Consider the following 14,332-nt stretch of genomic DNA (forward strand, 5'->3'; position numbering starts at 1 on the left):
ATCAGGTGACCCTGAACCATCCCTTAGTTATGCTGCTATAGACGTAGACTGCTGGGGGGTTCCCATGATGCACTGTTTCTTTCTCTTTTTGCTCTGTATGCACCACTCTGCATTTAATCATTAGTGATCGATCTCTGCTCCCCTCCACAGCATGTCTTTTTCCTGGTTCTCTCCCTCAGCCCCAACCAGTCCCAGCAGAAGACTGCCCCTCCCTGAGCCTGGTTCTGCTGGAGGTTTCTTCCTGTTAAAAGGGAGTTTTTCCTTCCCACTGTAGCCAAGTGCTTGCTCACAGGGGGTCATTTTGACCGTTGGGGTTTTACATAATTATTGTATGGCCTTGCCTTACAATATAAGGCGCCTTGGGGCAACTGTTTGTTGTGATTTGGCGCTATATAAAAAAAATTTGATTGATTGATTGATTGACTTATATTGTGGAAAAGAGAGGCTTACTCAGTTCCTGTCAGAGTGGTTTTCGTAGGGGGAGGATGACTATGGATCCTGTGCTGTGTCTGGAAGATATTTCTGTGTAGGCTCTCAGTTGTCCAGGTGGTTTCCATAGTAGAGAAGCTTGAATCTTCGACTGGACTGGATTGCTTGACGCGAGGACGTTTTGCTTCAAATCGCAGAAGCTTCCTCAGCTAAAATTCTTGCTCTGGAAGTCTGACTTCTGTCTGACTCTTGTTGAGAAGAATAAAACAGAAGCCAACAAAAACTGGAGTTTTAAACCTAACCAGACCCCTCCTACTGAGAGGCAGACTGCTATAGGCTAGTGACTAAACAATAGCTCCAATTAGCAACTATTGTGCTCTAGTTAGTGCCTTTCTGATGGCTCCCTTGAGCCATCCCAAGGGAGCCATCATAAAGGCATCCATCCCATCATTAGAGGGACAGCTGTCCTGTCATTAGGTGTGCTAAAGATCTGCATTAGATTATGCGTGTGTTGCGTATAGATCATCGGCAAAAACACATTTGCTGAAACTCGATGTAATTCAAGCACAGGCCTTACGTGTGTGCAGTGGGGCATTTAGGACCTCATGAGTTCCAGCTCTTCTGGTAGAAGCAGGTGAATTGCCCATGTCTTTAAGACGTCAGCAGCTGGCTATGGTGTACTTACATCTTACAAGGTCATAAAGACACTCATCCTACTAAGCACATTTTAAATCAGTGTTGGGAACATGGTAAAGCAAATTTTGATAGTTTTGGGTGGGTTGGGAATTGTCAGGCTGAGAAACTTGGCCTAACCAAGTTGGCTCATAGTTGTGTGGTACCGCTGCCGGTTGTTCCACCCTGGTTTTTTGTTATGCCTACAGTGGATCTTGATTTGGTTACAATGCGCAATGCTGCTGAGGAGGCAAGGGCTGTGAAATATTTGATTAATGAGCATATGCGTACCAAATATTCTGAAGGGGTTCAGATTTTTACAGATGGCTCTAAAGATCCTGATGCAGGGAAGACTGCAGCTGCAGTGTTTATCCCAAAATATGAGAAAGAAATTAAAAGACGACTGTCTGACCACCTTGCAATTTATTCGGTGGAGCTATTTGCAATCTGCCTTGCGTTAGAATGGATAGAGGTGGTAAAGACCAGATGTAATGTTATTTGTTTTGATTCTTTGTCGGCATTGACTAGTATCCTACATGGCAAGTCAGCGTGTAGACCTGACATACTATATGATGTTCTTCAGTCTTTTCAGGCTGCATCAGCAAGATATTTTGGTTAATTTCTTATGGGTTCCATCTCATTCAGGTATTGAAGGGAATGAGGTTGCGGACCGGCTTGCTAAGGATGCTTTGAATTCTGCGGTTCAGTTGAACATTCCGCTCAGTAAAGCAGAAGTTAAGCACATAATAGTTACTAAAATGCTAGGCTTATGGCAGGGGCAGTGGGACAGGGAGAGTAAGGGCGGCTTCCTTTGCAGTGTTCAAAAACGGGTTCCCACTAGAAGACAGTGTAGTTGGAGTCGTAAAGAAGAGCAGGTAATAACAAGGCTTAGGATAGGGCACACTAGGCTGAACCATAATCTCCACATTATTGGCAAGCATGCTACGGCTCAGTGTGTTAAATGCGGGGACATGGAGACTGTTCATCATGTTCTGTTAGCCTGCCGAGCATACAGCATAGAAAGACGTATTCTGCTAGAGGAGGTCAGAGAACTGGGGGAGACCAGGCTCTCTCTTGAGGGACTACTTTCCCTCTCTGCGCCATCAGCTTGGAGATTTGTGTTTAAGTTCCTTAAGAACACAGGGCTTTTTTATAGGATTTAGTTAACCTTTTTTATTTATTTATTTAGTTAGTTAGTTATTTTTGTCACTCCGTCGATGCTCCACATCTGTAGTTTCACAATTGTACAGTTGGTGGCGGTAATGCAACATTCTGGATGCCAACCGCCAATAAATTGCAAGAAGAAGAAGAAGAAGAAGACGAAGAAGAAGAAGAAGTCTAGAAATGACCTATTGAGGGTAGCAATGCATTTTTTCTGCTTGTCATCTGCCACAATTGTTTACCAGAAGAAGACGAAGAGCAGAACCGTCTATGTGACCGATAAGTGAGCGTAATTCGAAAAATGTGTGTTTATCAAGTCGTGTTGTAGCTGTTATGTTTTCTCGCCGATCAAGCGTTTTATAACATTGTGGGAATGATATCTGGAAAAACTGTTGGAGTAATTCTTCCCACTTTGGTTGGTTAGCTGTTAGTGCGTGCTAACGTTGTATGCTAGCAGTGAGAGCTAAAACTGGAAAAGAAAAGATCCGCGACTGGAGAGCCCGTGATCCGAGGTCTGAGACTGATAAAAGAACAAAACACAACAACGCCCTTTGTGCCGTCTTCGTGGAAGCTATTGCTTTGTTTTCCTCCTGACTGACTTTTGAGGCTGATGTCATCAGAGAAAACCAGGTGGGCCCAGTCCAAACGCATATGTTACCAAAACAGGACATTACATCAACCAATCAATTTTTTTATATAGCGCCAAATCACAACAAACAGTTGCCCCAAGGCGCTCTATATTGTAAGGCAAGGCCATACAATAATTATGTAAAACCCCAACGGTCAAAACGACCCCCTGTGAGCAAGCACTTGGCTACAGTGGGAAGGAAAAACTCCCTTTTAACAGGAAGAAACCTCCAGCAGAACCAGGCTCAGGGAGGGGCAGTCTTCTGCTGGGACTGGTTGGGGCTGAGGGAGAGAACCAGGAAAAAGACATGCTGTGGAGGGGAGCAGAGATCGATCACTAATGATTAAATGCAGAGTGGTGCATACAGAGCAAAAAGAGAAAGAAACAGTGCATCATGGGAACCCCCCAGCAGTCTACGTCTATAGCAGCATAACTAAGGGATGGTTCAGGGTCACCTGATCCAGCCCTAACTATAAGCTTTAGCAAAAAGGAAAGTTTTAAGCCTAATCTTAAAAGTAGAGAGGGTGTCTGTCTCCCTGATCTGAATTGGGAGCTGGTTCCACAGGAGAGGAGCCTGAAAGCTGAAGGCTCTGCCTCCCATTCTACTCTTACAAACCCTAGGAACTACAAGTAAGCCTGCAGTCTGAGAGCGAAGCGCTCTATTGGGGTGATATGGTACTACGAGGTCCCTAAGATAAGATGGGACCTGATTATTCAAAACCTTATAAGTAAGAAGAAGAATTTTAAATTCTATTCTAGAATTAACAGGAAGCCAATGAAGAGAGGCCAATATGGGTGAGATATGCTCTCTCCTTCTAGTCCCCGTCAGTACTCTAGCTGCAGCATTTTGAATTAACTGAAGGCTTTTTAGGGAACTTTTAGGACAACCTGATAATAATGAATTACAATAGTCCAGCCTAGAGGAAATAAATGCATGAATTAGTTTTTCAGCATCACTCTGAGACAAGACCTTTCTGATTTTAGAGATATTGCGTAAATGCAAAAAAGCAGTCCTACATATTTGTTTAATATGCGCTTTGAATGACATATCCTGATCAAACTTCAGTTTTATCTGAGTTTAAAAGCAGGAAATTAGAGGTCATCCATGTCTTTATGTCTGTAAGACAATCCTGCAGTTTAGCTAATTGGTGTGTGTCCTCTGGCTTCATGGATAGATAAAGCTGGGTATCATCTGCGTAACAATGAAAATTTAAGCAATACCGTCTAATAATACTGCCTAAGGGAAGCATATATAAAGTGAATAAAATTGGTCCTAGCACAGAACCTTGTGGAACTCCATAATTAACTTTAGTCTGTGAAGAAGATTCCCCATTTACATGAACAAATTGTAATCTATTAGACAAATATGATTCAAACCACCGCAGCGCAGTGCCTTTAATACCTATGGCATGCTCTAATCTCTGTAATAAAATTTTATGGTCAACAGTATCAAAAGCAGCACTGAGGTCTAACAGAACAAGCACAGAGATGAGTCCACTGTCCGAGGCCATAAGAAGATCATTTGTAACCTTCACTAATGCTGTTTCTGTACTATGATGAATTCTAAAACCTGACTGAAACTCTTCAAATAGACCATTCCTCTGCAGATGATCAGTTAGCTGTTTTACAACTACCCTTTCAAGAATTTTTGAGAGAAAAGGAAGGTTGGAGATTGGCCTATAATTAGCTAAGATAGCTGGGTCAAGTGATGGCTTTTTAAGTAATGGTTTAATTACTGCCACCTTAAAAGCCTGTGGTACATAGCCAACTAACAAAGATAGATTGATCATATTTAAGATCGAAGCATTAAATAATGGTAGGGCTTCCTTGAGCAGCCTGGTAGGAATGGGGTCTAATAAACATGTTGATGGTTTGGATGAAGTAACTAATGAAAATAACTCCGACAGAACAATCGGAGAGAAAGAGTCTAACCAAATACCGGCATCACTGAAAGCAGCCAAAGATAACGATACGTCTTTGGGATGGTTATGAGTAATTTTTTCTCTAATAGTTAAAATTTTGTTAGCAAAGAAAGTCATGAAGTCATTACTAGTTAAAGTTAATGGAATACTCAGCTCAATAGAGCTCTGACTCTTTGTCAGCCTGGCTACAGTGCTGAAAAGAAACCTGGGGTTGTTCTTATTTTCTTCAATTAGTGATGAGTAGAAAGATGTCCTAGCTTTACGGAGGGCTTTTTTATAGAGCAACAGACTCTTTTCCAGGCTAAGTGAAGATCTTCTAAATTAGTGAGACGCCATTTCCTCTCCAACTTACGGGTTATCTGCTTTAAGCTACGAGTTTGTGAGTTATACCACGGAGTCAGACACTTCTGATTTAAAGCTCTCTTTTTCAGAGGAGCTACAGCATCCAAAGTTGTCTTCAATGAGGATGTAAAACTATTGACGAGATACTCTATCTCCCTTACAGAGTTTAGGTAGCTACTCTGCACTGTGTTGTTATATGGCATTAGAGAACATAAAGAAGGAATCATATCCTTAAACCTAGTTACAGCGCTTTCTGAAAGACTTCTAGTGTAATGAAACTTATTCCCTACTGCTGGGTAGTCCATCAGAGTAAATGTAAATGTTATTAAGAAATGATCAGACAGAAGGGAGTTTTCAGGGAATACTGTTAAGTCTTCTATTTCCATACCATAAGTCAGAACAAGATCTAAGATATGATTAAAGTGGTGGGTGGACTCATTTACTTTTTGAGCAAAGCCAATAGAGTCTAATAATAGATTAAATGCAGTGTTGAGGCTGTCATTCTCAGCATCTGTGTGGATGTTAAAATCGCCCACTATAATTATCTGAGCTAAGCACTAAGTCAGACAAAAGGTCTGAAAATTCACAGAGAAACTCACAGTAACAACCAGGTGGACGATAGATAATAACAAATAAAACTGGTTTTTGGGACTTCCAATTTGGATGGACAAGACTAAGAGACAAGCTTTCAAATGAATTAAAGCTCTGTCTGGGTTTTTGATTAATTAATAAGCTGGAATGGAAGATTGCTGCTAATCCTCCGCCCCGGCCCGTGCTACGAGCATTCTGACAGTTAGTGTGACTCGGGGGTGTTGACTCATTTAAACTAACATATTCATCCTGCTGTAACCAGGTTTCTGTTAGGCAGAATAAATCAATATGTTGATCAATTATTATATCATTTACCAACAGGGACTTAGAAGAGAGAGACCTAATGTTTAATAGACCACATTTAACTGTTTTAGTCTGTGGTGCAGTTGAAGGTGCTATATAATTTTTTTTCTTTTTGAATTTTTATGCTTAAATAGATTTTTGCTGGTTATTGGTAGTCTGGGAGCAGGCACCGTCTCTACGGGGATGGGGTAATGAGGGGATGGCAGGGGGAGAGAAGCTGCAGAGAGGTGTGTAAGACTACAACTCTGCTTCCTGGTCCCAACCCTGGATAGTCACGGTTTGGAGGATTTAAGAAAATTGGCCAGATTTCTAGAAATGAGAGCTGCTCCATCCAAAGTGGGATGGATGCCGTCTCTCCTAACAAGACCAGGTTTTCCCCAGAAGCTTTGCCAATTATCTATGAAGCCCACCTCATTTTTTGGACACCATTCAGACAGCCAGTAATTCAAGGAGAACATGCGGCTAAACATGTCACTCCCGGTCCGATTGGGGAGGGGCCCAGAGAAAACTACAGAGTCCGACATTGTTTTTGCAAAGTTACACACCGATTTAATGTTAATTTTAGTGACCTCCGATTGGCGTAACTGGGTGTCATTACTGCCGACGTGAATTACAATCTTACCAAATTTACGCTTAGCCTTAGCCAGCAGTTTCAAATTTCCTTCAATGTCGCCTGCTCTGGCCCCTGGAAGACAATTGACTATGGTTGCTGGTGTCGCTAACTTCACATTTCTCAAAACAGAGTCGCCAATAACCAGAGTTTGATCCTCGGCGGGTGTGTCGTCGAGTAGGGAAAAACGGTTAGAAATGTGAACGGGTTGGCGGTGTACACGGGGCTTCTGTTTAGGGCTACGCTTCCTCCTCACAGTCACCCAGTCAGCCTGCTTTCCCGGCTGCTCGGGATCTGCCAGGGGGGGAACTAACGGCGGCTAAGCTACCTTGGTCCGCACCGACTACAGGGGCCTGGCTAGCTGTAGAATTTTCCACGGTGCGGAGCCGAGTCTCCAATTCGCCCAGCCTGGCCTCCAAAGCTACGAATAAGCTACACTTATTACAAGTACCGTTACTGCTAAAGGAGGCCGAGGAATAACTAAACATTTCACACCCAGAGCAGAAAAGTGCGGGAGAGACAGGAGAAGCCGCCATGCTAAATCGGCTAAGAGCTAGTAGCTACGCTAAGCTAGCGGATTCCTAAAAACACGCAAAGTGAATAATGTGTAAATAATTTAGAGGTGATTCAGCAGAAGGAGTGCTTTAGTTAAGGCACGTAAAGATTACACTGGGAAACAAATCGTAATCTAGATAACTAGATCAATCTAACTGCGCAGATTAAACAGCTAACAGATACAGAAAAACACCGCTGTGCTCCGGAACAGGAAGTGATACAATACCGCAGTGAGAGCCAACCACCAGAGCCAACCAACATCCATAAGTGTTACATGTCATCACAAACATGGGTCACATACACACACAGATGAGACATAAATAACATTTTTTGATGTAGCGTGGCCAAAGGGAACAATCAACACCTGGTACAAATCAGATGTTGAGTTCATAAGTACTTTTTCTGGTCTCGTGGTTAAGCGTTGGGCTTCACACCAGAGGATCTGGTTGAAAACCCAGCCAGAATGGAATATCATTAAGGGCCCTAGTTGCTCCCGGATTGTAGGTATAATTATAAAGTGCTTTGCACTTCTGATGCAGATGGAGTGCTATATAAATTCAGTCCATTTACCATTTATGTGATGGTGGGCCCTTTTGAACAGGTGTGATCTCCATCTCATTTTCATGACTTTAATGTTTTGATTGATATGTTGCAATATACCATTATTTCAGTATAGTATTTCATAATATTTGTAATAATGACTTTGTTATAAATACATAAATATAACACAATGCTAAAATACCCTCGGCTATATGAGCATTGTCTTCTTTATAATTGGTATCCCAGTAATTGATGTGTGTGTGTTTGTGCGTGCGAGAGTGGCTGTACGCCCAACCGTTGTGTCAATAAAGTAAATTCGCGAGCATATACGCCCAACCACAACCAACCAATGAGCGTGCTTGTAAGCTCACTTCCGGTTTCAACGCGGGAGGGAAAAACGGCGGATATTTTCTCGCCAGCTGCGGGAGGGTTCACAGCCCGCGGAGGAGCTGTGATCTAAAATGGTTCTGTTTGGCTCATCATGCCCAGGGAACAGTGTCAAACTAACACCATCTTACAGCCAACAAGCAGTATTTTGTTCAAAAACTGCTTCGTCATTGTTAACAGGCTTCCGTTCAAAATGCTTATGAAGTTTGTCTGTTTTCATCCATTGTGGTGTTTTCGCACTAATTAAAGATGGCGCCATTAAATGTGTCAAACATACGCCACTTTAGAGCCTAAAAAAGTGGTGTAAAAATGTAGTTTAGATGCACAAAATGTCAAATACACAATCACGGTTGGGCCAATAAGATAAGACATTATATTGATCTGCCCAGCGGTTCTGCATGTAACGTTCAATGTATGACTTATCTGCCCAACGGTTGGGCGTATAGCCTTTGCTTTGAATTGATAAGTCCTTTTCTGGTCTTGTGGTTAAGCATTGGGCTTCAAACCAGAGGATCCGTGGTTCAAAACCCAGCCAGACTGGAAAATCATTAAGGGCCCTAGTTGCTCCCAGATTGTAGGTATAATTATAAAGTGCTTTGCACTTCTGATGCAGATGGAGTGCTATATAAATTCAGTCCATTTACCATTTATGTGATGGTGGGCCCTTTTGAACAGGTGTGATCTCCATCTCATTTTCATGACTTTAATGTTTTGATTGATATGTTGCAATATACCATTATTTCAGTATAGTATTTCATAATATTTGTAATAATGACTTTGTTATAAATACATAAATATAACACAATGCTAAAATACCCTCGGCTATATGAGCATTGTCTTCTTTATAATTGGTATCCCAGTAATTGATGTGTGTGTGTTTGTGCGTGCATAAAATTATACTTTTATTGTTATTTACATTAATTATTAAGGTCCTATTGTCTTACAGCATCTGCAGGAGGGCATACGTGTGTGCATACGTGAGCTTTTGACAAGAGCAGAAGTTTGCGTACACAGTGATGTCTTGTAAATCACTTCAGAGGTGTTATCAGATTCCAAAAACAGTGTTTTTAGGTTTAGTATTTAAGTGTTTATTTCTCGCTAGCTTTTACATAATATATGACAGAGGTTATATTTACACACAAACAAAATTGAATTTAGTACTGTACATGAAGAGGAAGATCTAGATGTTACCTCATGAGCAAGCACATGTTTGATAGTGATGAGGTAAAAATCCCTCACTGGTTTTTGATTACAGAAAATCCCCTTAGGCACATTGGACTGAATGGGGTCACCATCTGCTGTAGCCGTTCTTAGATAAAGCAAAAGCCACAACACATATTTGACAGACTAATCAGTGACAGAAACTGATGCAACTAACAGTGACTTATTATTTGCTATGACTGGATCAATAAATGGGCAACAAGGAGGTGCAGCTCAGAACTTCAGAGAAACAGGCTGCATTAGTCAGTGTCCATGGTGATGTCAGACTCACCATGGCAGAAGAGTTCCCAAAGACCACTTCTTTTTTCTTCCCTTTCAGTAGGTTCATTCCGAGCAGATTTTGTACTATAAAATTTCTAGTTTTTAGTTCCACCTTAAAATGATCTTTCCTGAACTGATTGGAATCGCATGAAATACCGGTTAATAATATCCCATTTAAGGCTGTATGTCACAAAAATTGTTATCTGCTGCGTTTTACTCATAGTCTATTACTAATGATGCAGGTAACAAGCTAAATGGATATAGTTAACTATTTCCATCATTGTTTCTCTTTACATGTTAGCGTGCCCATCAAACATTGAAGTTAATCACCGGTATGGACCAGGAGGACCCAGAGGCTCCACACATTAAAGAAGAACAAAATGAAATTTGGACTCATCTCAAGAGAGAACAGCTTCAAGAACTGGATAAAGCTGAAGCTGCTATTTTTCCATTCACATCTGTCAGTGTGAAGCTTGAAAATGATGAAAGGCAACCTCAGATCTCACAGTTTAATCCAAGTCAAACTAAGGAGAACAGAGAGACAGTGTGTGCGGCCAGAAATATATCTGAAGACATCAAGACAGAAGCTGAAGGTGAATTTGATTAGTAGATGTTATTTTTACAACTATTGAGATTCGTTGCATTAGTATAATGATTTATTTGTGATCGTTTCTTGCAGATGTTAAGCACTTGTTGATGGTCCCTGCACATCAGAGTTGGGTCCCCAGTATGGACCTGGAGTACCCAAAAGTTTCACACATTAAAGAAGAACTTTGGACCAGTCATGAAGAAGAGCAACTTCAAGATCTGGGTGAAAGTGACATTGCCAAGTTTCCATTCACTGTCATCACTGTGAAGAGTGAAAATGAAGAGAAACCTCTAATGTCACATTTTAATCAAAGCCAAGCTGAAGAGAACAGAGAGACGGAGTTTCTAGCCAGAAATGCATCTAAACAGATGAATACAGAAGCAGATGGAGATGTCTATATAGCATCACAAGTTAATAGCCTGGACCTGGATAATCATTTTCAACAAGATATTAATGATCAAATGTCAGAGCCTGAGACTGATGACAGTGATGAGTGGATAGAGACCAGGTTGCCTCAGTCAAGTTTAAATATGCAGAAAAATGATGACATCACTATAAATAATATACAATCTGACATTGCTGAGAATCAGTTTAGCTGCTTTGTGTGTAGTAAAACATTTAGCCGCAAAGATAAAGTAAAGCCCCACATGAGAATTCATACAGGAGAGAAACCGTTTAACTGTTCTGACTGTGGTAAAAGTTTTGGCCTCAAAGGTAATCTGATGATGCATATTAAAATCCACACAGATGAAAAACTATTTAGCTGTAAAATGTGTGAGAAAAGATTTCGTTTTACATGGAATCTAAAGTCACACATGAGAATTCACACCGGAGAAAAACCATTTAGCTGTACTGTGTGTGCTAAAAGATTTCATGACAGAGGGAGTCTGAAGAAGCATGTGAGAATGCATACGGGAGAGAAACCATTTAGTTGTACTGAGTGTGCTAAAAGATTTACTGACCAGGGGACTCTGAAGGCACACCTGAGAATGCACACAGGAGAGAAACCATTTAGCTGTACCGAGTGTGGTAAAAGGTATCACGATAAGGGCAGTATGAAGAAACATATGAGAACTCATAAAGGAGAGAAACATTTTAGCTGTACCAAGTGTGCTAAAACATTCCATGACAATGGGGCACTGAGAGCACATCTCAGAATTCACACAGGAGATAAACCTTTTAATTGTTCTGTGTGTGATCAACGATTTGGCCATAAGAGCCATCTGAATACACACATGAGAATTCATACAGGTGAGAGGCCTTTTAGCTGTACTATATGTGCTAAAAGATTTCATGCTAAGGGGGGTCTAAAGAAACACATGAAGATTCACACTGGAGAGAAACCATTTAGCTGTGCTGAGTGTGCCAAAAGATTTCGTGACAAGTCAAGTCTGAAGAAACACATGAGAATGCATACAGGAGAGAAACCATTTAGCTGTATTGAGTGTGCTAAATGTTTTACTGATAACTGGACTCTGAAGGCACACTTGAGAATACACACAGGAGAGAAGCCATTTAGCTGTATTGTATGTAATAAAAAGTATCATGATAAGGGCAGTTTGAAGAAACATGTAAGAACTCATAAAGGAGAGAAACCTTTTCACTGTATCGAGTGTGCCAAAACATTCCACGACAATGGTACATTGAAAGCACATTAGAATTCACACAGGAGAAGCTTTTTAGCTGTCATGTTTGTGCTTAAAGGTTTCATGCTGAAGGGTGTCTAAAGATGCATATGAGAAATCATACAAGAGAGAAAGTGTTTGGCTGTTCCGAGTGTTCAAGACAATGGGAATTGAACTAATATTTGAAAACTCATACAGTAGAGAAACCATTTGGGTGTATCATGTGCCAGCACATCTCATGAACGGAAGTTGGACACACATATGAGGGCTGAAAGAGAGAAAACTACAAAATACCAAGATCTAAAAAATAGCAGGGGTGGTGGCCAAGTGGTTAATGTGCTTGGTTTCAGTTCAGAAGGTTCCAGGTTCAAATCCCACCCCTGCCACATTTCTCCATGTAATGTGGAGTTGCGTCAGGAAGGGCATCAGGCGTAAAACTTGTGCCAATTCAACATGCAGATCCACCTTGGATTTGCTGTGGCGACCCCAAGTGCAAACAAGGGAGCAGCCGAAGGGACTTACTTACTTACCAAGATCTAAAAAATGACCTACAAGCAACATGTCATTGAAAGAAATAGATATAATACACTTGTGGTGGGGACGGCAGGGCTTATGAAGAAAAACCTGAAGAAATACCTTGAGGAAATCCCTGGTTGCCCTAGTGCCCACAGGGTGCAGTTATCAGCAATTAAGCACATGGCCATCATCTTGAAAACAGCCCTCAGATACAATGCCAGCAATGTTTAGGGTGCAAATCTAGACCCAAGGTGTGGGGCTTATTGCATTCTATTAAAAAGAAATCCAAGAGAATTAACAAGAGAGAGAGAGAGGAACTATTTAGCTATACTGGGTGCGGTAAAACATTTCATGAAAAGAGGCATCCAAAGACAGATCAGAATTCAAACAAGAGAAAACCATTTGGCCCGAGTGAGTGTGCTGAAAGTTTTCATGATAAGCGCAAGTTGAAGGTACATATGAAAATTCACAAAAGACAAACCAGCTGACTTGGTAAACATTTTCCAAATTGAAAAGCAATATAATAATTATGCATGCTGCACAGTTATTATATTATTATTAATTATTATTTACAATAATTAGTATTTATAATGATTGTTCCTTCTGAAAGAAAATCTATGATAATTATAGCAATGATAATTCTGTACTTTATATTAATTGTAAAAGTTCTAAATGATTGTTTTTGTAGTAAATTTTCATATGCAGAGATTAAAATATTCCACTAACAAGTAATTTCATACTATGTTCAGTGAATTGTAAGGATCCAGAGACGATGTGCTGCGGTCAAGTGATTAGTAGAGTTTCTCTCTCTCCATATATATCCATCCTTTGTCAATACCTGCTTACTCCAGTTAAGGGTCATGGGGGGCTGGAGCCTATCTCAGCAGTCATAGGGCGTGAGACGGGGTACACCTCAGACAGAACGGCAGTCTGTCACAGGGCCACATATAGACAAACAAACACATTCACACTTGCACACTAACCTACGTTTCCATGCATTTGTTTGGATATGGGAGGGAACCCACACAAACACGGGGAGAACATGCAAACTCCACACAGAAAGGGCAGGAAGCGATCCCACAGCCTTCTTGCTGTGACTCATCAGTGCTAACCACCACACACATGCGCGTGTCAATTTTTCCCTATTAAAAAACTGAATAGTGCCAAGGGTGCATACATGTTCCCCACTGTTATCATTGCATATCAGTCCACTTGTTGCAAAGGTTTTTTGAGAAACAATATATTTGAAGTGTGCCACAATTTTGTTTTACAGCAGGTGTCTTTTTCAAAGTACAGTATCAAACATTTTTCTGTTTTTTGTTTATAGTCAGGTTGAAGACATATAAAAAAGATGCCCCAAATAAATTATTGCTTCCCTCAAGTTGATCTTTTTGTTGCAGTTTGTCAAATTGTTGATCAGCAGTAGAGCTGCATGATTAATTGTATGCAATCACAATGTAAACCTAAGGGATTCTATAATGACGGAATGTTGTAATTTAAATAAATGAGTAGTCTTCATGCACTGCGCTGTGCCCCTCTGTGGTCTGTGTGCGCCTCAAAGTGAAGATGTTGCTAATGTTTGTATTACATTTACAGATAGATTTGTTCTCTTGCAGATCCATTTTTAATTTACAGTGCTGTGGCAGTCTTCAATATGTAATTAGCTACACCAACCACCAGAGGGGGCTCTGGTCTTGGAATCTATCCTAAACACTAATAATGACAGTGGGAGGTGAGGAAAATAATTAAAAGCAGCATCTATTTGTGTGGCAGTTCGTATCTTAAATGTGAGAAACTGAGAGAGTGGACTCAACATTTTTAAAAATGCGTTTCTGCAGTGAATTTGGCTGATATCCTAAAAATATGTCAATCACAGGGAACCGAAGCAATTTGGTAATGAAACAAAACATCGACAGGTGTTTGCCTTCCTGCACTAACCTGCTGAATTCGATAGAGGGCAGTAGCTGAACACAGATCAGC

General features: G+C 40.8%; 1 protein-coding gene across 1 annotated transcript; it reads left to right on the forward strand.

The window, feature by feature from the left end:
* The first annotated feature begins 2,515 nt into the window (after positions 1 to 2,515).
* Positions 2,516 to 13,831, forward strand: LOC117506201 (gastrula zinc finger protein XlCGF57.1-like). The gene is made up of 3 exons (XM_034165698.1): positions 2,516 to 2,892; positions 9,924 to 10,215; positions 10,302 to 13,831. Exons 2-3 carry the CDS (start codon positions 9,957 to 9,959, stop codon positions 11,867 to 11,869), a joined length of 1,827 nt encoding a protein of 608 aa, XP_034021589.1. The 5' UTR covers positions 2,516 to 2,892; positions 9,924 to 9,956; the 3' UTR covers positions 11,870 to 13,831.
* Positions 13,832 to 14,332: the final 501 nt, after the last annotated feature.

The sequence above is a fragment of the Thalassophryne amazonica genome, unplaced genomic scaffold (assembly GCF_902500255.1).
Source record: "Thalassophryne amazonica unplaced genomic scaffold, fThaAma1.1, whole genome shotgun sequence".
Taxonomy (NCBI): domain Eukaryota; kingdom Metazoa; phylum Chordata; class Actinopteri; order Batrachoidiformes; family Batrachoididae; genus Thalassophryne; species Thalassophryne amazonica.